This window comes from Mobula birostris, chromosome 7 (genome assembly GCF_030028105.1).
Source record: "Mobula birostris isolate sMobBir1 chromosome 7, sMobBir1.hap1, whole genome shotgun sequence".
Classification (NCBI taxonomy): domain Eukaryota; kingdom Metazoa; phylum Chordata; class Chondrichthyes; order Myliobatiformes; family Myliobatidae; genus Mobula; species Mobula birostris.
The window spans coordinates 20,110,439-20,133,351 of record NC_092376.1 but is presented as its reverse complement, the minus strand read 5'-3'; the positions used below and the strand labels follow the sequence as shown (position 1 = coordinate 20,133,351).

The 22,913-nt window shown below is 43.8% G+C and overlaps 1 protein-coding gene across 3 annotated transcripts in view; it reads left to right on the top strand.

Moving 5' to 3' along the window:
- LOC140200037 (cohesin subunit SA-2-like) overlaps positions 1 to 22,913 on the top strand; it is a 153,328-nt gene that overhangs the window by 59,012 nt on the left and 71,403 nt on the right. For all 3 annotated transcript variants that reach the window (XM_072262691.1, XM_072262689.1, XM_072262690.1), the window contains exons 8-12: positions 4,438 to 4,642; positions 6,106 to 6,248; positions 12,829 to 12,902; positions 15,629 to 15,752; positions 19,336 to 19,434. In XM_072262691.1, the coding sequence (XP_072118792.1) occupies positions 4,438 to 4,642; positions 6,106 to 6,248; positions 12,829 to 12,902; positions 15,629 to 15,752; positions 19,336 to 19,434 (645 nt within the window). The remainder of the gene's footprint in view (positions 1 to 4,437; positions 4,643 to 6,105; positions 6,249 to 12,828; positions 12,903 to 15,628; positions 15,753 to 19,335; positions 19,435 to 22,913) is intronic.

Genomic DNA, 22,913 nt, shown 5'->3' with positions numbered 1-22,913 from the left:
AGGAACCTGTGCTCTAAATCTTTCCTACCCATATGATGAGCTTTTCTCTGAGCCAGAAGAGTCTGTTTTAAAGAAAAACATAGTTAGCCCATTGCTAGAATTTTGGATCCAGTTTTTTTGATCACCTGGCGTTAGGAAGGAAATGAAGGTCATTGAAAGAGTACAGATTCCTACAGCCTTTTATTGGCTTTCCTCTATCATATTCTGTTTAAGACCAGAGAAAATAAGAGGTCGGACACTGGATACATCCTTTAAATTTGAAGAAATCTGGTGACCTTTTATTCAATATTTTCATATAATCTGATTTTTGTACTGATTCTCTTCCAGCTATTTTTTCAGAACCTTGGATTTGATCAGAGTTTCTCTTTTCTTGGCTTTTCTCTCAGGATAGACTGCCCAGGCCTTTTTTTTCCTTCTGTTTAGAATAGTTTTTTTTCTTTTTTATATATAAAAATTTCTAATAGTCCTTCCCTTCTTCATAATTTGATAAGAGGAGAATGAATTACATTTTTTTCTGTATTATACATTCTATATCAAATTTATACTTTGTAGATCAACACTATGTGTGATTCTGATATTGTTTATTTTACCTTCTGTATGTACTGTTATTGACATATGTACCAGAGATATTCTCCTCCTGTTTGTATATACACTTTTTTAAAAAAATCATTAAAAGATTGGAAAAAGAAAAGAAAAAGGAGTACAGAAAAAACCATAAGACATAGGCGGAGAGTTAGGCTGTTGAGTCCATCAAGTCTGCTCTGTCAATCCATCGTGGCTCATTTATTATCCCTCTCAATCTCATTCTCACGTCTTCTCCCCTCAGCCTTTGATGTCCTTACTGATCAAGAACCTATCAACCTCTGCTCTAAATATACCAAATGACTTGGTCCCCTCAGCTGTTTGTAGCAATGAATTCAACAGATTCACCACCCTCTGACTAAAGAAATTCCTCCGCATCTCTGTTCTAAAGGGACATCCCTCTATTCTAAGGCTGCTCCCCCGGTCCTGGACTTTCCCACCAGGAAACATCCTCTCCACATTCCCTCTATCCAGGCCTTTCAATATTCAATTGGTTTCAAGGAGATACCCTTCATTCTTCTAAACTCCAGTGAGAACCATCCCAGAGCCATCAAATGATCCTCATAGGTGAACGCTTTCATTCCTGGTCACAGGGATGAAGGGTAACGTTATCCAGGGGTTTTCCTTTGTGGAAGGAAGATGAAGAGAAGGTTTGGGGAGTTGTGCCAAAGTGTGTCCAGAACTGGTGGGATGAATAGTCAGAGGAAGGATTCTATGCAATTAGTGCTGAGTCCCTCTCTTGTTTGAGGCCGACCATGGATGTTATGTCCCAGCCGTCTAGGTGATACACAAGCCAGGGCAGTACAGTATAGAGAGCTGTTCCCCATGTAGCAGGCTCCCCTTTCCACATTGCTGATGAGTCCAATGGAACGGCAGAGACCGATGCAGTTGGCATCAGTGGCATCACAGGAGTTGCCAGTCAAAGCGGAACTCAACGCAGGACTGCCTTTGGGACTCCAGCCCTGGTCTACTCCTAAAGCCTTTCCCCACGAGTGGGTATAGCTGCAAGGCAGCGGAGGTTTGAGGTCAGAGTTTTCTTTCTCATACATGAGTTGCCAACAGCTGACGAGCCCCACCTGCCCGAAGTGACAGGTTTTAAGGCGCCTTTTCCTCTTCCCCTGCCAGCAGAAACAATGCCGCTGGGCTTAGTAGCTAAACCACACATGAAGGCCAGGGGCTGGACTTGGTTGTCAGAGGCTATTTGACATGCATGCCTTTGGGGAGCATTTAATGGGAAGAGCGAGCTTATCCCCACTACCCTCCCCAATTTAAGGAGCTAGTGTAGGATTAGGTTAAATGGGTGCTGGATGGTTGATGTGGACCAGGTGGGCTCTTTCTATGCTATATGCTACATTTGGCTGTGGAAGCCAGTTCATTGGGCATATTTAACGTGGAGGTTGATAGTTTCCTGATTAGTAAGAATGTCAAAGGTTATGGGGAGGAGGCAGGAAAATGAGGTTGAGAGAGAAAATAAATGAGCCTGATGGAATGGCAGAACAGACTCAATGGACCGAATGGCCTAATTCAGCTCCTATGTCTTTTGGTCTTCCTGCCTCTGTCTGCAAGGAGTGTGTACGTTCTCTCTGTGACCTCATGTGTTTCCTCCAGGTGCTCGGGTTTCCTCCGGGTGCTCTGGTTTCCTCCCACAGTCCAAAGACGTACGGGTTCATAGGTTAATTGGTCATTGTGAATTGTCCTGTGATAAGGCTCGGGTTAAATTGTGTGGGTGGTACGGCTTGGCGGTCTACTCTGTGCTGTATCTCAATAAATTGAAAAATAGATATAACTGCAAGCAACACACATCAAAGTTGCTGGTGAATGCAGCAGGCCAGGCAGCATCTGTAGGAAGAGGTGCAGTCGACGTTTCAGGCCGAGACCCTTCGTCAGGACTAACTGAAGGAAGAGTGAGTAAGGGATTTGAAAGTTGGAGGGGGAGGGGGAGATCATCTCTTACTCACTCTTCCTTCAGTTAGTCCTGACGAAGGGTCTCGGCCTGAAACGTCGACTGCACCTCTTCCTACAGATGCTGCCTGGCCTGCTGCGTTCACCAGCAACTTTGATGTGTGTTGCTTGAATTTCCAGCATCTGCAGAATTCCTGTTGTTTGCGTTTAAATAGATATAACTGAGTGACTTTAAAGTGTTCCATTAGCATATGTTTCAGGAAGCAGGGAATCAAGTTTAATGTAACACACACACACAAAATGTTAGAGGAACTCAGCAGGTCAGGCAGTATCTGTGGAAAGGAATAAACAGTCGACGGTTTGAGCTGTGTCTTTCATCATGATCAAATTTAATCAAATTTGAAATTTAATACACTTTAAACAAATTTAATAAATCAGGACCAAATCAAATTTAATAAATCGGGCAAAAGGTACAAAATGGGGGATGAGTATAAACTTAGGGAGTGGTTTCGATCTTTTAGTTCTATTCGCATGAGTTAGGCTCTCTGAAAGGGGAGTGGATGGGCACTCTCGAGAGAAAATCACAGGGTTGAAGGGAAAGAGTAGGAGAATATGACCAACATGATTGCTTTAACAGGAGCCAGAACAGGTATGCTGGGCTGAATGTCTCCTGCTGAGCTGAAGCGTATCTGTGATCCTAATTCTATGAAATTGTAATTCTGACGGGTTTTAATGGAGCACAGATGCAGAGAAGGAGGCGAGGAGAACAAATACAAGGGAAGGGCTGTGATGGGGTGGAAAGCAGGCATGACCAAATCGTCATGGGGATGCTGGTACAAGGTGAAAGTGGACTGTAATGAGACAAGTATAGAAACAAAAGGTGGGTCTAGAGGAGGTGTGAATGGTGAAAGCTAGAATCAATAGAATCAGCCACTATCTGATAAATTTGTTTATAGAAATGTAGAACAATGGTGGACCGAATGTCTTGTTTTGTGCCATTCAGTCTTTGCTAGCTCCTGTCCATCCTTTCCTCTAGTTCTGCGAATTATTCATCCTCAATTATGCCTATGCAATTCTCTTTGGAAGGTCCTTGTTGATTTGGTTCCCACCATTATTTCATGTGATGAGATCCAGATGCAATCTGCTCTCTAACTAAAATATTACTTCTTGTGCTCCCCTCCCTTGTGTCCTTTGTCCAAATCCTAAATCTGTGTTATCTGATATCTTGAGCTGTTTGCTACTGGAACTTTTTCTTTTAACCATGTTCCTAACAATCATTTCTTGTGAAGTCCAGTACCCTTCAACCTTACTCCCTCCCGTGAGAACAAGACTACTTAGGGTCATTGAGTCATAGAGCACTATAGACCTGAAACAGGCCCTTCAGCTCATCTAGTCCATGCTGAACTATTATTTTGGCTAGTCCCATTGAACTTCACCTGGACCATAGTCCTCCATACCCCTCGCATTTATGCTTTTTCCAATCTTCCCTTAAAATGTTGGAAATCAAAGCCAACCTACCATTTTCCCTTGCCAGCTTGTTCCACACTCTCACCACCCTTTGAGTGAAGAATTTCCTCCCCATTCCCCTTATGAACATTTCATCCTTCACCCTTATTCCATGACCTAGTCTCACCCAAGCTCAGTGGAAAAAGCCTGCTTGAATTAACCCTGTCTGTATCACTCATAATTTTATACCTTTATGAAATCTCCCTTCTTCCTCCTACACTCCGGGGAATAAATTCCTAACCTGTTCAATCTTCCCCTATAACTCAAGCCCTCAAGTCTTGGCTACATCCTTGTAATTTTTCTCCGTGCTCTGTCAATCTTATTGATATCTTTCAGTAGCTTCTCAATAGCTGAAGGGATACCTTCTCCACTGCATTCTTGCTGTAGAGATCCCTGTTCACCCTCTGCACCAGTTGATCCTTGCCTTATCTCCTGTTTTCTCCACAGGACAGTGGGGATTACCCCCTGACAATGTCAGGACCCTACTGGAAGAAGTTCAAGTCCAATTTCTGTGAATTTCTCTCTGTGTTGATTCAGCACTGTCAGTACACCATCATACACGATGAGTACCTGATGGATACAGTGATTTCGCTTCTAACCGGCCTCTCAGACTCCCAGGTGCGGGCATTCCGACACACCAGTACACTTGCAGGTGAGAGAATTTCATTTTGCCATGATGCCAGGAAGGCCCCTGAGACAAAACAGAAGGAGGTGACAGATGGACTTCAGAAACCGTCTATGGCAAAGATTTTCCCCAGATCCCTTTGGATTTCCGCGTGTTTGTAGGATCTCCTGAGGAATCCGACAGGATACAGTGTCACTGAGATGGGGTAGAGTAAGTTTGCTGTAGGGTTCAAAGTATGTAAAAGGATCTTTAAATTATTTAGAATCTAAATAATTTTTAACTTTTAGATTCCAAAGGGCATTAATACCCAATAAGGTAGCAACTGAGTGTATGTAGATGTTGCATTTTTGCTATATTTTATTGTTCTTATGATGTGGTATTCCTAGTTGCTCTGAGAAGGTGGGCTAATTTGCTAACGCAAACACGAAGAAATCTGCATATGCTGCAGATGGTCCTGACGAAGGGTCTCGGCTCGAAATGTCGACTGTACCTCTTCCTAGAGATGCTGCCTGGCCTTCTGCGTTCACCAGCAATTTTTATGTGTGGGCTAATTTGCTGATCTGCTGATGAATTAGTGAGAGGGCGTAGTGTCCACAATCCTGTACAGAACATTATATGTAAATGATCTGGATTGCAGAGTTGATGGCTTTGCAGCCAAGTTTGTAGGCGATACAAAAATACAGCAGGTGGAGGAGTAGGTGGTGTTGAGGAAGCAGAGAGTCTGCAGAAAGACAGACAGATTAGGAGAAAGGGTGAAGAAGGGGCAGATGGAATATCGTGTTGGGAAGTGCTGTGGTCATGCACTAAGGTAGAAGGAATGAAGGTGCAGACAATTTTCTGAATGGGGAGCAAATTGAGAAATCAGAGGTGCAAAGGGACTTGGGTGTCCTTGTGCAGGATTCCCCGAAGGTTAACTTGCAGGTTCAGTTGGTGGTAAGGAAGGCAAGTGCAACTTTAGGATTCATTTCCAGATGACTAGAATATAAAATCAATGGTGTAATACTGAGACTTCATAACTCGTTGGTCAAAGTATATTTGCAGTGTTGTGAGCAGTTTTGGGCCTCTTATCTAAGAAAGGATGTGCTAGTGTTGGAGAAGATCCAGAGGAGATTTGTGAGAACAATCCCAGGAATGAAAAGGAATATGAAGAGCACTTGATGGCTTTCGGCCTGTACTCACTGGGGTTTAGAAGAACAAGGGGGATCTCATTGATCCCTATCGAGTATTGGAAATCTGAGGGGGAGTGGATGTGAAGAGGATGTTTTCAATAGTGGGAGAGTTTAGGGCCAGAGTTTACAGCCTCAGCATACAAGGATGTGACCTAGTGCCTGTGTTATATGTTAAGTGCACGTTGCTATTCTTTGGTAGCTTCACCCTGAAACCCTGAGACCTTTTTATCACAGTGACAAAATCTGGCCATCACGTATTTGATATTGTGTCTGCATTTGCCAAGCCTTTCCTTAAACCAGGGTATTTCCCTTTCCCTCAAGCTATGAAACTAATGACGGCTTTAATCCATGTGTCTCTGAGTCTGCGGATACAGTTGCACAACACGCAACGACAGTGTGAAGTGGAGAAGATGAACAGAAGGCCAAACCGGGGACTAGAAACATTCTTGCAGAAAAAGGATGAGGTGAGTAGATTTCTTATCTCCCATTTTCCTTGTGGAAATTTAGATTGAGGCCACTTCTAGGTTTTAAATAAATTCTTGACATAAAGTGCAGGTTCCACCGAGATGGCTGATCCCTGACTTCATTATATGGGGGTTCAGAATTGTGCCCTGGTAGTTGATCAGTACCAAATCTGAGGCTGCTCCTACTCTGCTGTTGGAATGCAATTTCCCTCCTGTGTGGAGCAGTCAACGTAAGCCATCACATTAGTCGCCAACATAGGAAAACACAGCGGTAAAAAAGAGCACCATGGACCATGGGCTGGGTTCTACAAAGAAAAAGAGAAAAAAATAAAAAAAAAGGGGGAATAGAAGGTGTTTTGGGCTGGGTCCAAATATTTCTGAACGTGGAAAGATGATGTTGGTGCAAGTCTTGGACCCTGCTTGAAGACCTGAGGGCTACTCTGTACCTAATTCATAAGATGTCTGAGAGTCCCCTGACAGTAGTCGCTCTCTCATGGTAATGCTTGGTAGGTGTGATCCCAGTCCTGAACTTCAGTATAAGGTGGTAGTGTGATCACTCGAGTTGAGTATGATGTTCTCCAAAGTGGTTGTTTATTGGTGGGTCTTCAGGTGGCTGCAGAGGCTGATCTGGGATCCATGTATTCTGCCCTTAATGGACAAGGCTTGTGCATGACTTTGTTCAATGTCAGGGGAACCACCACACGGTCCTTCACAGATCAGGATAAAGGTCCAGTGATATGGACTGCAAGATGACAGGGGGCCCTTCACTACTGTAGCCTTCCTCCACTTCCACTGCCATTCTGATGTGTCATCATCTTCCAGTTCCATTGCTGAGGTCTGGGTTGGATTGCTGTCCCTCTTGACCTTACCACTATAGGTGACCTTACCAACTAAGTACCAGATGCCTAAACTCCAGCTGGATTCGCTCTCGGGAACTCACACGTCTCCTCATCACGACAAGGTGACAATTGTTGGAGAATTCAGTTTAAAGATAAAAGTAGATGCACCAGAGACCACAGCTGCTAGAATATGGAACAACTAACAACCAACTGGAGGAACTTGGCATATTGAGCAGCATCTCTGTGATGAAGGGAATTGTCAACATTTTGAGCCAAGGTCCTGTATCAGGAGAGGGGAGGGAGCCAGCACAAAGAGGAGAGGGGGAGCAGTGAAGCAGGAGTTATTGGGTGATTAGTGGACTGACAGAGGTGAAGCATGATGAGTGGAATGATGCAAGTAGTGGTGGTGTTGGGAGACCGAGGTAGGCAGATGATGGGAGAAGGTAGGCAATGAAAAGGACAGGCACATGGCGCCAGATGGACGGGAGGACAGTGAGGGTTAAGGCAGCTGGAAGGGTGTTAAATTGAAAACAAAGGATGAAGTTATTATTTTTTGTGCGTGTATGGGGCAGTATGTTAATGCAGATATTGGAGTTTATACAGCACTGTGCAAAACTCTTATGCACATATATAAAGCTAGGGTGCCCATGAGTTTTGCACGGTACTGTATTTATCAATGTGGCGCGGAGAGCAGGTTGGTATATCCGGCGGGAGCAAAGGATTTTTGAGAATGGTGAGGGTAGAGCGACATGGGAGGGGTTTGAGACAGGTGGCAGAGAAGGAGTGCTAGGGGTGGGTGTAGCATGGGTGCAGACACACCCAGCACCAAGACACCAGGCAAAGTCATTTGATTCCAAACAATTGATTTATTGATCGTTACTGAATGTCTCTCTGGTGCTTCCCGTTTCATCCCCTTTTCCCTACCATGATTCCCATCTCCCTGTCTCTTGTCTCCTTCCCATTCTCAGTCCACAATGGAGACCCATATCAAAATCAGGTTTACCTGGGTGGACCCGAGAATGGAGGTTCCCGGGTTCGAAACCAGTCTGGTCCGCTCCCGAGTACGCTTTCCATCTGTGCTGGGGTTAAGTGTCGAGATCGCAACTCGACCTCGTAAAATAAAGGGAAAATACTGTGAAAATGTCTGTGTGAGGAGTGGCTCACCAGACAGTCTCTCTCTCTCTCTCCGCGCCTTGTAAAAGCCACGAAAAAGACATCATCACGGACGGACGCACGCACACGCAGACGCACACGCACATACTCGCATGCATGCAGGCACACGCCAAAAAAAAAATCAGGTTTGCCATCACTTACATGTGTCATGTGTCTTTGCAGCAGTAGCAATACAGTGTAATACATAAAGTTACTACAGTACTGTGTAAATGTCTTACGCACCCTATTGTATATGAGCCGAAGATGTTTGCATAGTACTGTACTACAGTGGTCGAAAGAAGGCCATAGTTGGGAGCTTAACATCAAAGGATATACTTTGTATCAAAAGGACAGGCAGGAAGGCAAAGCTGCTGCTGTGGCTCTGTTGGTAAGAGATGGAATTACATCTTTAATAAGCAGAGATATAGGGACAGAGATTGTTGAGTCTTTGTGGGTGGAGTTAAGAAATTGCAAGGGTAAAAAAAAACATTATGGGAATCACATATAAGCCTCCAAGTAGTGGCCAAGATGTGGGTTTGAGATTGCAAAGGGAGGTGGAAAAGGCATGTAATAAGGGTAATGACACAATTGTAATGGGGGACTTCAGTATGCAAGGGGATTGAGAAAATCAGGTTGGTGTTGGATTGCAAGAGAGGGAATTTGTTTAATGACTACAAGATGGCTTTTTAGAGCACCCTGCGCATGAGCCTACTTGGGGAAAGGCTATCTTAGATTGGGTGTTGTGTAATAACCCAGATCTTATTAGGGAGCTTAACATAAAGGAACCCTTAGGAGGCAGTGATCATAATATGATTGAATTCACACTGCAATTTGAGAGGGAGAAGCACAGGTCACATGTATCAGTATCGCAGTGGAATAAAGGGAATTACAGAGGCATGAGAGAGGAGCTTGCCCAGGTGGATTGGAGGAGGATACTGGTGGGGATCATGGCAAAACAGATATGGCTGAAGTTTCTGGAAATAGTTCACAAGGTGCAGGATAGATATATCCCACAGAGGAAGAAGTTCTCAAGTGGCAGGTGTAGTGCGAGGCAAACTCAAAGGTCTTAAGGTGGATATGTCACCTGGGCCAGATGGACTACATCCCAGAGTCCTGAGAGTGGTTGCTGAAGAGATAATGGATGCATTGGTCATGATCTTTCAAGAATCACTTGATTCTAGCACGGTCCCAGAGGATTGGAAGATTGCGATTGTCACTCCACTCTTTAAGAAAGGAGGAAGGTAAAAGAAAGGAACTTATAGACCAGTTAGCCTAACCTCAGTGGTTGGAGTCTATTATGAAGGATAAGGTTTTGGGGAACTTGGAGACTAATGATAAAATAAGTCAAAGTCAGCATGGTTTCTGTAAAGGGAAATCTTGCCTGACAAACCTGTTAGAGTTCTTTGAGGAAGTAACAAGCAGGGTGGACAAAGGAATGGCAGAGGATGCTATTTACTTGGATTTTCAGAAGGCATTTGATAAGGTGCCACACGTGAGGTTGTTTAACAAGATAAAATCCTATGGCGTTACAGGAAAGGTACTGGCATGGATAGCAGAATGGCTGACAGGCAGGATGCAGCGAGTGGGGAAGAAAGGGGCCTTCTTTGGTTGGCTGCTGGTGACTAGTGGTGTTCCTCAGTGGTCAGTATTGGGACTGCTACTTTTCACAGTTTTGGTCAATGATTTAGATAATGGAATTGATGGTTTTGTGGCAAAGTTTGCGGATGATATGAAGATAGGTGGAGGGGGAGGTAGAGCTGAGGAAACAATGCAATTGCAGCAGGACTGAGACAAATTGGAAGATTAGACAAAAAAATGACAGAATACAGTGTTAAGAAATGTATGATAACGCATTTTGGTAAAAGGAACAATATTGTGAACTATTATCTAAATGGGGAGAGGGTTCAAACATCAGAGTTGCAGAGGGACTTGGGAGTCCTCGTGCAAGACTCCCAGAAGATTAATTTACATGTTGAGTCTGTGGTAAATACAGTAAATGCAATGTTGGCATTTATTCTGGGAATAGAATATAAAAACAAGGAACTAATGTTGAGCCTTTTAAGATTCTAGTTAGGCCACACTTGGAGTATTGTAAACAGTCTTTGGCCTCGCATGTCAGAAAGGATGTGTTGTGATTGGAGAGAGTCCAGAGCAGCTTCTCGAGGGTGATTCTGGGAATGAAGGGGTTAATGTATGAGGACCGTTAGACAGCTTTGGGCCTGTACTCACTGGAATTCAGAAGAATGTGGGGGATCTCATTGTAACCTGCCGAATGTTGAAAGGACTAGATAGGGTGGATGTGGAGAGGATGTTTCCTATGGTGGAGGTATCCAGAACTAGAGGGCACAGCCTCAAAATTGAGGGCAAGTCTTTAGAACAGAGGTAAGGACGAATTATTTTTAGCCAAAGAATAGTAAATCTGTGGAATGCTCTGCCACAGACTGTGGTGGAGGTGAAGTCCATGCGTATATTGAAGGCAGAAGTTGATAGTTTTCTGATCGATCAGGGCATCAAAGGATATGGCGAGAAGGCCGGTGTATGGGGTTGAGTGGGATCTGGGATCAGCCATGATGGAATAGCGGAGCAGACTCGATGGGCTGAATGGTTTAATTCTGCTCCTTTGTCTTATGGTCTTAAAGTATAAACCTGGCTCACCTGGCTTCACCTATCACCTGCAAGCTTACATTCCTTCCTCATCTTCCATTTTCTTATTCTGGCTTCTTCCCCATTCCTTTCCGGTCCTGTTGAAGGGTCTTGGCCCAATGAGGGGTCTGTATGTTTGTGATCTTCTGCTGCAGTACCCCATCCGTTTCAAGGTTCAATGTGTCGTGTGTTCAGAGGTGCTCTTCTGCACACCACTGTTGTAGCGTGTCACCTTCCTGTTGGCTTGAGCCACTCGGCTGTTCTCTGACCATTCTCATTAATAAGGTATTTTTGCCGACAGTATACTGCTCACTTTTGCTCTTTGCACATTTCTCTGTAAAATCCCAGGAGATCAACATTTTCTGGGATACTCAAGCCATCATGTCTGTCACCAACAATCATTTCGTGGTCAAAGTCACTTAAATCCTATCTTTTCCCCATTCGAATGATCGATCTGAACAACAACTGAACCTCTTGACCATGTCTGCGTGCTTTTATGCATTGAGTTGCTGCCACATGATTGGCTGATTAGATTTTTACATTAACGAACAGGTGTATCTAATAAGATGGTCAACGAGTGTAAATTATGTCTCTCTGGACCTACGCAGTTTACCCACTCTCAGATAAATTTGCCCCAACCCTCTGTGAGAATAAGCTGCAACAGGTCAAGAAGAAAATGGACTCTGTCAACATCCCAACTGGGGAAGTACAGTGAATGCTGTCTTACCCCAGCACCCACATCCACAGAATGTATGTAAATTTAGTGAGGCCATCTGGTTGGTGGCAGGCAGCATTCGACGTGATCCCTTCTCAGATTGGATGATCCCTTGGCAAAGTTCAGTGCTGTTTACGTCTCTACAGAATGTGGATGTCACGAGTATGGCTGGCAGTCAGTGTCTTGTGAGAGTTAAGAGTCAACACTAAACCAGAGATTCTGCAGATGCTGGAAAGCTTGAGCAACACGTACAAAATGCTGGAGGAACTCAGCAGGTCAGGCAGCATCTGTAGGGGGGGGAAACAGTCAACGTTTTGGGCTGGGATCCTTCATCGGGACTGAAAAGGAAGGGGGCAGAAGCCAGAATAAGAAGGTCGGGGTAAGGAAAAATACTAGCTGGCAAGTGATAGGTGAAATCAGGTGAGAGGGATGGTGACTGGGTGAGCGAGGGGGTTTGAAGTAAAAAGCTGGGAGGTGATAGATGAAAAAGTCTGAAGAAGAAAGAATCTAATAGCAGAAGACAGTGGACCATGGAAAAAAAGGAGGAGGGGTGTTTCTGGGAGGTGATAGGCAGATGAGGAGAAGGAGAGAGAGGGGAACCAGAATGGGGAATGGAAAAAGATAGAAGGACGGATGGGGGAGTATTGGTATTGGTATTCACAGGCTCACTTCACTTCTTTACCGTCTGTCTCATTTGTTCATGAGACATGGCCATTATTGGCCCTTGAACTGAGTTCCTGGCCAACACGTTTCGAAGGCCAGAAATAGTCAACAACATCAGTGGGTCTGGAGTCACATGATGGCCAGACTAGAAAAAGATGGCGGTCTCATCCCCCGAGCAACAGTAGGAAAGTTGATGAGTTTTTGTTAAAATGAGACAATTTTACGGTTGCCATGACTGATAGTGGCTTTCTTTTTACTCCACTTTTAGTTAGTTGTATTTGAATTTCCCAGTTGTGGGATTTGGAAGAACGTAATAATCCAATCCCTTGGATACTCTAGGAGCATTCTGTATAAGAAGAGAGGAGGAAATGGAAAGAAAGTGAGATAGGGAGGTAACCCTGACCCAGAGTGAGGAAGCTCGGGCATGGTGTTGCTCCCGTGTTCTGACTCACAAAGGTTCCTCCACCCTCAAGCACCCACCGATCATGGGGAAATGATGCCAAGTCAGTGTGGGCCAGAAATGTTTTTCTTTCTCAATGTAATGAATATTTAATTTTGTTTTTTTCAGATTTTAGAAAAGCAGGGGAATATTGAAAATCTGATGGATGCCATCTTCAAAGGAATCTTTGTACATAGATATCGGTAAGTTTGCGTGCTTAAGGGGCACCTCTGTAAAAAGCTAATTTTCGTGGTGTTTATGCTTAGTGGCCACTTTATTAGGTATGTCCTGTACTTAATAAAGTTACCACTGAGTGTATGTTTTGTGGTCTTCTGTTACCATAGCCCATCCACTTCAAGGTTTGGCATGCTGTGTGTTCAGAGAAGCTCTCCTGCACACTTCTCTTGTAACGCATGGATACTCGAATTACTGTCACCTTCCTGTCAGTTTGAACCAGTCTGACCATTCTCTTCTGACCCCTTTCATTAGCAAGGCATTTTCACCCACAGCACTGCCGCTCACTAGATTTTTATTTTTTGGTTTTCTGCACCATTTTCTGTAAAACCTAGAGCTGGAGTTCTCAGCCTTCTTTATACCATGGTCCCCTACCATTAACATAGGGGTCTGTGAACCCCAGATTGGGAACCCCTGCTCCAGAGACTGTTGTGCGTGAAAATCCTAGGGAAAATTGGCAGTTTCTGAGAGACGCAAACCACCCTGCCTGGCACCAACAATCATTCCACGGTCCAAGTCACTTAGATCACATTTCTTCCCTGTCCTGATATTTGGTCTGAACAACAACTGAACCTCTTGACCATGTCTGCATGCTCTTATGCATTAAGTTGCTGCCACATGATTGGCTGAATAGATATTTGCATAAACGAGTAGGTGTACAGGTGTACCTAATTAAGTGGCCTCTGAGTGTATACTCAAGGTATACATGCTTACCATCATAAACTTTAACTTAGAAAAATGCCACCTGATACTGAGCTCCAAGATGGAAGAAAAATTTGATATAAATGGTCTGGGATATATTTTCCTTCCCACGTGCATCTTCTGCACTTAATTGGCTAAAACCTCATACTTTTGTAGATGTACATACATGCTAATAGTAAACTAGTTTGAAGTCAAGAGCTCTGAAATAATGCAGGAAATTATTTTTTAAAATATTAAATGAAGTGCATTTTCTCAAAAATCATTTAGTGTTAAGCGTGGGAAATGTGAAAATGTCCCACCCTTTAGACTGGCCTTCTCCTTGACGTGCTTGTATCTGGAGCCTTGATCTCCATCACTGTCGAGGCATGTCCCTGGGGGGCACACATTCTGAAGTCTCCGCAGTCTCCGGGGAAATATGTTAGGACAGATATTGTTGTGGAGACTGTTGCAGCAACCGATGCCACTTAATCCTCGGAGTTACCTTTGAGCTCGGAGAAATTTCCATCACGAGGAAGAATGATGTTTTTGAAACGTTCTAACCGAGGAGCATATGAAGCATAGAGAACGAAATAAATAATTCCAATCACCATAAATTTCAAACTGCCACAACAGTGCATAAGGTGGAAGGAAACCAAACCTGCATATATTTGTGGTTTTATTAGACTCTATCCAATTGCACAGTTTTCCTTCGGATTCTTGCAGAATGACTAATGGCCTAAATTTGTCATTCTCCATGAAGTAGCAGAACTATCAAGCTATTTGACTGCATGAGAAATTGCAAATTAAATCCTTCTCCTTCCCTCACATCTAAAGGTGTGTAAGGGGTGACAGGAAATGCATGTCAGAATGGACCTTGCACCCTGTTTAATCTCTTTGCCCCAATATCCCTTTTCTCTGTATTTTATTTTATTTATTTTTATTTAGAAATATAGCACTGTAACAGGCCCTGCTGGCCCAGTGAGGCCCCGTCACCCTGTAAGACCCTATTAACCTGGTAACCCGTGCATCTTTAGAATGTGGGGGGAAACTGGCGCTCCCAGAGGAAACTTAACCGGTCATGGGGAGAACATACAAACTCATTACAGACAGTGCTGCAATTGAACCTGTATCGTTAACACTGAACCGTTGTAAACCTATGTTGGTGTGCAGCGAAGCTCGAAGCAAATTTATTATCAAGGTACATGTACAACCCTGAGATTCATTTTCTTGTGGGCATACTCAATAAATCCATGGGATAATAACCATAACAGAATCAATGAAAGACCACACCAATTTGGGCGTTCAACCTGAGTGCAGAAGATGACAAACTGCAAACATAAAAGAAAGAAATAATAATAATAAATAAATAAGCAGTAAATATTGAGAACATAAGATGATGCAGCCCATTTATGTGAGGTTAATGAACACTGTTGGCACGTGGCCAAGTGGTTACGGCGTTCGTCTAATGATTTGAAGGTTGCTAGCTCGAGCCTTGGCTGAGGCGGTGTGTTGTGTCCTTGAGCAAGGCACTTAACCGCACATTACTCTGCGACGACACCGGTGCCAAGCTGTATGGGTCCTAATGCCCTTCCCTTGGACAACATCGGTGGCGTGGAGAGGGGAGACTTGCAGCATGGGCAACTGCCAGTCTTCCATACAACCTTGCCCAGGCCTGCGCCCTGCAAACCTTCCGAGGTGCAAATCCATGGTCTCATGAGAGTAACGGATGCCTAAAAAAAAAATGAACATTGTAAGGTCCAGAGAATATTCACTGGGGCCTGGAGAGCAAGGTGTTATCAAGGCAAAACTCTTGAAGAACTTTAAGCCTCGGACTGACTCTGGAGTGTTTGTATCAATGAGGGTTGACTGTGTATCTGCCTGGCTATCTACCTTTGCATCCATCTCTCTATAACGTGTAATATACATATATATTAAATTTTGGACCTTAGTGTTTATGTGATGCACAAGCATGGTGCAGTCATTCATCGTAAATATAATTCCCATTTTCCTGCAGTGATGCATTGCCTGAAATCAGAGCTATTTGTATCGAGGAAATAGGCATCTGGATGAAAACCTGCAGCGATCGCTTTCTGACTGACAGCTACTTGAAATATGTGGGGTGGACTTTGCATGACAAAGTGAGTCGATCTATAATATTCTTCGGTCCTCTCTCCATCTTGGTTGGGTGGTGATTAATTCTCCTTTCTGTGATGGCTCTTTTTGCAGTTTTTTTTGAATGCTATTATATATTCTAACTAATCTGGAGATTTTGCTGAAGTGATGTCGTAATGAGCCCAAAGTAGACAAAGTGTCAGCCTGCTCTTCGCCAAGTTTCAGTTCATGTTCATCATGGTCCATGTGCAAGTGAAACTAAAGGCCCCAAAGTCACTCCATATGGCATTCGTTGCTTGGACAGCTACTCCTGACTTGTTCGTGGGAGTGGAGAGAGGACACGGCTGCATTCTCACTGGCTGCATCTCCGTCTGGTATGGTGGGTGGGGGCGCACTGCACAGGATCAAAATAAGCTGCAGAAAGTTGTGAACTCAGTTAGCTCCATCATGGGCAACAGCCCTCCCCTGCTTCCAGGACATCTTCAAGGAACAATGCCTCAAAAAGGTGACGTCCATTATTAAGGACCTCCATCATCCAGAACACGCCCTTTTCTCAAAGCTACCATCAGAAAGAAGGTACGGGAGCCTGACGGCACATATTCAACGTTTCAGGAACAGCTTCTTCCCCTCTGCCATCATGTTTCTGATTGGACATTGAACCCACAAACCTTTTTTTTCTTTTTGCTCTACTTAATTTAACTTTACTTACTGTATTTACAGTTTTTTCTTTATTATTATGTATCACATTGCACTGCTGCCACAAAAACAACAAATTGCATGACGTATGCCAGTGATATTAAACCCGATTCTGATTCTGAATAGCTTTCACTGAAAGAATATGTTATCATTTACAAAGGTGGTTAAAATAAGCAGGCATCACCTATTAAACTTTGCAAGGTCAAACTTGAGGGCAGAGCACAGAATTAAGGCAGGATTCTTAACAGTGTGGAGGAGCGGAGGGACCTTGGGGTCCATGTACGAAGATCCCTCAGAGTTGCCGTGCAAGTTAATAAAGTGGTTAAGAAGGTGTTGGCCTTCATCAGTTGAAGGATTAAGTTCAAGAGACGCGAGGTGATGTTACAGCTCCATAAAACTAGTTAGACCACTCGTGAAGTATTGTGTTCAGTTCTGGTCACCTCATTAGAGGAAGGATGTAAAAGCTTTAAAGGGGGTGCAGAGGAGTTTTACCAGGATGCTGTCCTGGATTAGAGAGCATGTTTTATAAGGACAAGTTGAGTGGGCTAGAGCTTTTCTCTTTGGAGCAAAGGAGGATGAGAGGTGACTTGATAGTGTCATTGTGGTTACAGTTGTGACTAGCATTCAGAGCCCTGGACCATGTATCTGTAGATTTGAGTTCAATTCCCTCCAATGCAGCTGTGGAATTTAAATTCAGTCAATTAGATATACCTAAAATTAGAAATAAATCGAATCATATTGGTTGATTATAAAACTACTGGTTTATTATAAGGATCTATTTAGCTGACTAATATTCTTCAGGAGATCTTCTATCTGCTGCTCCTGATGTGGTCTCCTTTATACTGACGACTCCCAACGTAAATTGGGGGTGGGGGTGGTCTGCTTTGTTGAGTACCTCCGCTATATCTGCAAAAAGCGGAATTTCCTGGTGGCCTGCAATTTTTTATTTCTATTCCAATTCCAGTTCCAACATATTGGTCCATGGCCTCCACTTCTGTCATGATGAGGCCACTCTCAGAGTGGATTAATAACACCTCGTATTTCGTCTATGTCGCCTCCAGCCAGAAGACATCGAGATCGCTTTCTCCTTCCAGTCATTTTTTTCCTCACTCCTCTTCTCTCTTCTTCCTTTCCACACTCTGCTCTCTTACCTCTTCTCTTCACCTGCCTATCACCTCTCCCTGGTGCCCCTCCTTGTTCCCTTTCTCCCATGGTTCACTCTCCTCTCCTATCAGATTTCTTCTTCTCCAGCCCTTGACCTTTCCCACCCACCTGGCTTCACCTATCACCTTCTAGCTAGTCCTCTTTTCCCTTCCTCTGCCTTTTGATGTTGGCATCCTCTCCAGTCGTGATGAAGAATCTTGGCCCGAACTGTTGACTGCTAATTTATTTCCAAAGATTCTGCCTTGAGTTCCTCCAGCATTTTGTGTGTGTTGATCTTCTATTCTTTGAATCTGGCATTTATTGGTCTCCAGAACTCACAGCTACCATTAATCCTCCTTAAAAAAGGTCCGTGTTGATCGGTTGAGTGGGGTGGGAAGTACAGGCTGCCTTACCAACAATGCCCACGTCTTGGTAATGAACCAACATGAGTGAGATGGCAAGCTTCAGATTTCTGTGTAGATTCAGAATGAGTGAAGACTAAAGGAGAGGGAGAGGGGATGGTGAAGACGCATCTTATAATTTTGCGATGGATTAACGAAACATGAGAGTCCAAGTCAGATTCGTAGGGGGAGCTACTGATATCTCTCCTTGCTCATGACCTTATAGATTTATTTAAAATATTGAGGGGCACAGATAGGTGACTGCGCATAGTCTTTTTCTCATGGAAGGGGAGCTAAAAATTAGAGGGCCTGGGTTTAAGGTAAGGGGTGAAATTTAAAAGGGTCCTGAGGGGCAGTTCTTCATGCAGAAGGTGGTGCATATGTGGGACAGGTTACCAGAGAAAGTGAAAGAGGTAGGTACAATAACAACATTTAAAAGGCAATTGGCTTGGTACGTTGCAGGGGTTCTGAGGGATAGGGTCCAAACATGGGCAAATGTTGCATATCATGGACAGCATGGACAAGTTGGGCCAAAAGGCCTTTTTCCATGCTATATTGTCTATGACTGTATGATGGGGACCTTTCCTTGATGATTTGTTACATACCAAAGCTGTTACGTGGGAACCTTCAGATTTCCTTTTGAGCCCTTTCAAATCTAAGCTGTTTCTTAGATCAATTCCCATATCCCCACACTCCTGCAAGCCTTTCTCTCTGGTCTAATTGAAGGAAGCCAAAGAAGGTAACCCAACTGTTAATTTGGATGGATTTTTAGTTAATTAAATATGCTTTTGGAGATAGGTCACAGAACAGCAGCCACCTGCAGAAAGGAAGACCAGGCTCGGCAGATTATGTGACCACCTCCTGCTCCCATGGTCTTGCGTTCCAGGCTCCCATTGTTTGCTTTTGTAAGAGGTTGATTTTGCTTTCTCAATGTCCTTAGGGGTGAAATTAGTCATGATCTAATACCTTAGGTTTCAGATCAGTTACCAGGTTAACCACAAGATGGGGATGTTGGAAGAAGATACCCCCACAACATTTAAAACAGGAGTTCCCAACTTTTTTTATGCCATGGACCAATACCATTAAGCAAGGAGTCCATGGACACCAGGTAAGAAACCCCTGACTTAAGAAGAATCTGGACAAGTGTCTGAGTTGGATTAGTATAGTTGGATACTTGGTGGTTGATATGGAAATGGTATGCTGAGGGGCCTGCTCGACTCTAAGGCTATGATCATCCACTCCGATGATATCACCAATAAGAAAAGCCAAAAAAAAGCATCTATGACATTCAGTTCAGGTAATTTATTCTGAAGAGAAAATACAGTCTGGCCATTTTTCCTCTAACCCTGATGCTATTATTCTTTTGCAGCAAAGTGAGGTGAGATTGAAATGCCTGATTGGATTACTGGGCCTGTACTCTGACCAAGAGTGTTGTGCAAAGATGGATCTTTTCACCTGTCGCTTCAAGGTGAGTTGACGTCTTTCCCTCTGATGGCATCTGAGAGGGAGGGTGCTGGGAGAAGCAGCAACCATGGAACCTTTGCCCCAGTCTTGGGTCGAATGAATTTATGGAGGTTTCAACACATACCCTCTCATATCCAATCTTACTTTCCAGTCTAATAGCCTATATATTCAACTCCCAAACTTAATACAGCTAAACATCTAATGTACTGGTGTCATTAATGTCCTTGGGCCAGAGTGTGGAGAATACCAGTGGCTCCATTTCCCACTGGTGTGGGGATGGCACCAAATTAAACTTGGAATCAATGTTGCTAACATTGAAAGTAAATAAAAGCAGGAACCTCTGAGTTAGATAGTGTTATACAGGTTCTTCAGCCTGACTCATCCATGCCTAGCAGGATGTCTAGCTGTGCTAATCCCATTTGTCTGCATTTGGCCCATATTCTTCTTAAACTTTTTTATCCTCATACAGTACTGTGTAAAAGTCTTAGGCACATACATATAGTTAGGGTGCCTAAGACTTCTGCACAGTACTGTAGTAATATTTTGTATTGCTGTCACAAAAAAAGAACAAATTTCATGACTTGTGAATGATGATAAACCTGATTCTGATATGGGTCTCTATTGTGGACTGAGTATGAGAAGGGAGCAGGGAGAGGGGAATCATGATTGGGAACAGGGGAAGGGAGAGGGTACGAAATGGGAAGCACCAGAGAGACATTCTGTAATGATCAATAAACCAATTGCTTGGAATCAAATGACCTTGCCTGGTGGCTCAGGGCTGGGTGTGTCTGTACCTATGCCACCTCTACCCTTGGCACTCCTTCTCTGCCACCTGTCCCACAACCCTCCTGCAGTGCTCCACCCTCGCCATTCCCAAACATCTTTTGCTCCCAACAGATTTACAAACTCGCTCTCCATTCCACGTTGACAAATACCGTATTGCAAAAGTCTGAGCACCCTAGCTACAAATATGTAGCTAAGACCTTTGCACAGTACTGTACCCGTCTAAATGTTTTCTTTAAACATAATTAACGATCCACTGGAGAAATGAGGATGGGAAGGAACTGTTGATGTTTCGAGGCAAAACCCTGCAGGAGGGTGATCCTGGTGACGGTTCTTTTCTTCCCGCAGATGCTGCTCGACCCACTGAGCTGTTCCAGCAGACTGTTTGATTTTTAATTATTTATCACATGTACATCGAAAGACTGAAGCGTGTTGTTTGTGTTTGCAACTATCACAACATAAGGTCGTGCTGGGGGCAGCCCACAAGTGTTGCCACACATTCCGGGCAGAACAACATAAATGCCAACGGCAGTAAAACAGCCCCTTTCCCATGCTCCCCCACCCCCCGCACACTCACCCATACAGACTGGCCTCCAACCCAGCGCAGGCTGCCTCTGGGCCTCCGACCTCTAGTCATAAAACTAAATTCCTACGCACTGGTACAAAGCCTTTATTATTGGTATTTTTGGTCCCTTTCTCCCAATTAACATACAAGGTGCAAATTAAATGGAGAAATTCACACATAAAATATGTAATGAGAAATGAAAGGCTGGTTAGACAGTATATTAAACAACTTTGTTCAAAGCAGCTTACAATGCTTGGGAACCATTAGTTTTGAAAACTCTGCATATCTACAGCATTAGAGATTGATAACTTTCTAGTGAAGCATACACGGGTCTCCAGCTTAATGTTAAATAGTATAAATATTCATTCAGCCATCAGGGAAAAAGAGCCCACTTCACTTACTACAATTGAAATTAAAAAGCACAATATTTGCCATTATCTTCAAGAAATAAAACATCATTTGAATAAGATGTGATGCAATTGGCCTTGTGTACAGGAAGATTGATGTGATATTTAATTCCTGTTGTCTGACAACCATTTTAAAACTTTGCTACTTCTGTCACTTGTTTTATGCTCCAGATTCCCGCATCTGCAATCTCTTGTGTCTTCACCTTTTAAATGTAACTGTACCCACCTCCAACGCCACCTCGTGTTGCACCATCCTCTGTGTGGGAAAAACCAAGTCCTACAGATCTCCAAACTTGAATGCTACCAAGTAGCAAGCTGTGGAAAGATTTGTATTGACATAATGACTTCTATGTCCACTCAGAGTACTTCTTAGTTGATTGGGTTTTTAAAATATAATTTGAGTTGTAAAGTAGGAAAAATAGCAGCGAGTCATAAACGCAAGAGATTCTGCAAATGATGAAACCCAGAGTAACACACGCAAAAGGCTGGAGGAACTCAGCAGCTCAGGCAGCATCCACGGAGAAGAATAAGCAGTTGATGTTTTGGGCTAAGACCCTTCATCAGACGCTTCCTGTTGAAGGTCTGATCAGGTCCTGATGAAAGGTTTCAACCTGAATTGTCGACTGTTTGTTCCTCTCCATGGATTCTGCCTGACCTGCTGAGCTCCAAGTAGAGCAGAAAATTTGCATACAGCAAAATCCCACTCTAATATCGATCAGGTAATGTGCTGATTATTGTTTTGGTTGAATGGGAGATAGTGATGGGCCTGGACACTAGGGATAATCTAGTTACGGTGGATACTAGAGATAATCCCATTGAGTGTGATTTGAATACATACTCTGCCTTTCTGCGTCAGTGGTACCAGCTGAACCAGGGGTAGTGTGCCAGTTGAGTCAAATCCCTCCAGGGTCAGCTCCTTCTTTTATTTGCATTCACCCAGTTGACTCTATTGAGTAAGCCACCGGCCTTCAAGTGCCTGGTTCGCAGAAAGTGGGATCGCGTGTAGACAGGATGACAAAGAAGCCTTTTTGCACACTGTAACTCAATGGATGCAGCATTCCCACTGACCCCTACAATCTCTAGTCAGTGAAACCGGAGATGGCATTGGGAAGTTTAAGGTCTTGTGGTGGGAGCATGCAGAGCTTCTGCCTTAGTAGTGGAAGGAGCAGCCCACCACACAAGCTACCCATAACCCTCCCCACTCTGTGGAAGTGGATGCGGATCCCATGTTGACCTCAAAAGCCATATGAGAACCCACAAAACTAGAGTGGAAGCCATTTTTGATTCCAGGGCAATTCTCCTCCAGCCTTGGAACTCTCCTAGTCATCTTAAACTTAACATCTCCAGAGTTGGGGACTGAACCCTAAGCTCTGGAACTCCCTCCTTTTTCTCCTTTAGTTCTTCCTGACCCATTAAACTTAACTCCTGAATCTGTCTGTCACTATTATTTCCTTATGTAACTCAGTCATAGTAAAGGCATCCGTCAGTCTTGCGAAACCATGGATCTGCACCTGGAAAGTCTTCACTCTCCAGGGCGCAGGCCTGGGCAAGGTTGTATGGAAGACCAGCAGTTGTCCATGCTGCAAGTCTCCCCTCTCCACTACACCAATGTTGTCCAAGGGAAGGGCATTAGGACCCATACAGCTTGGTACCAGTCATACTTTATCTGATAACATATCTGTGAAGGGAGATTTTCTGTCCTGAAAGTGGTGTCTAGATGGGAGTTTG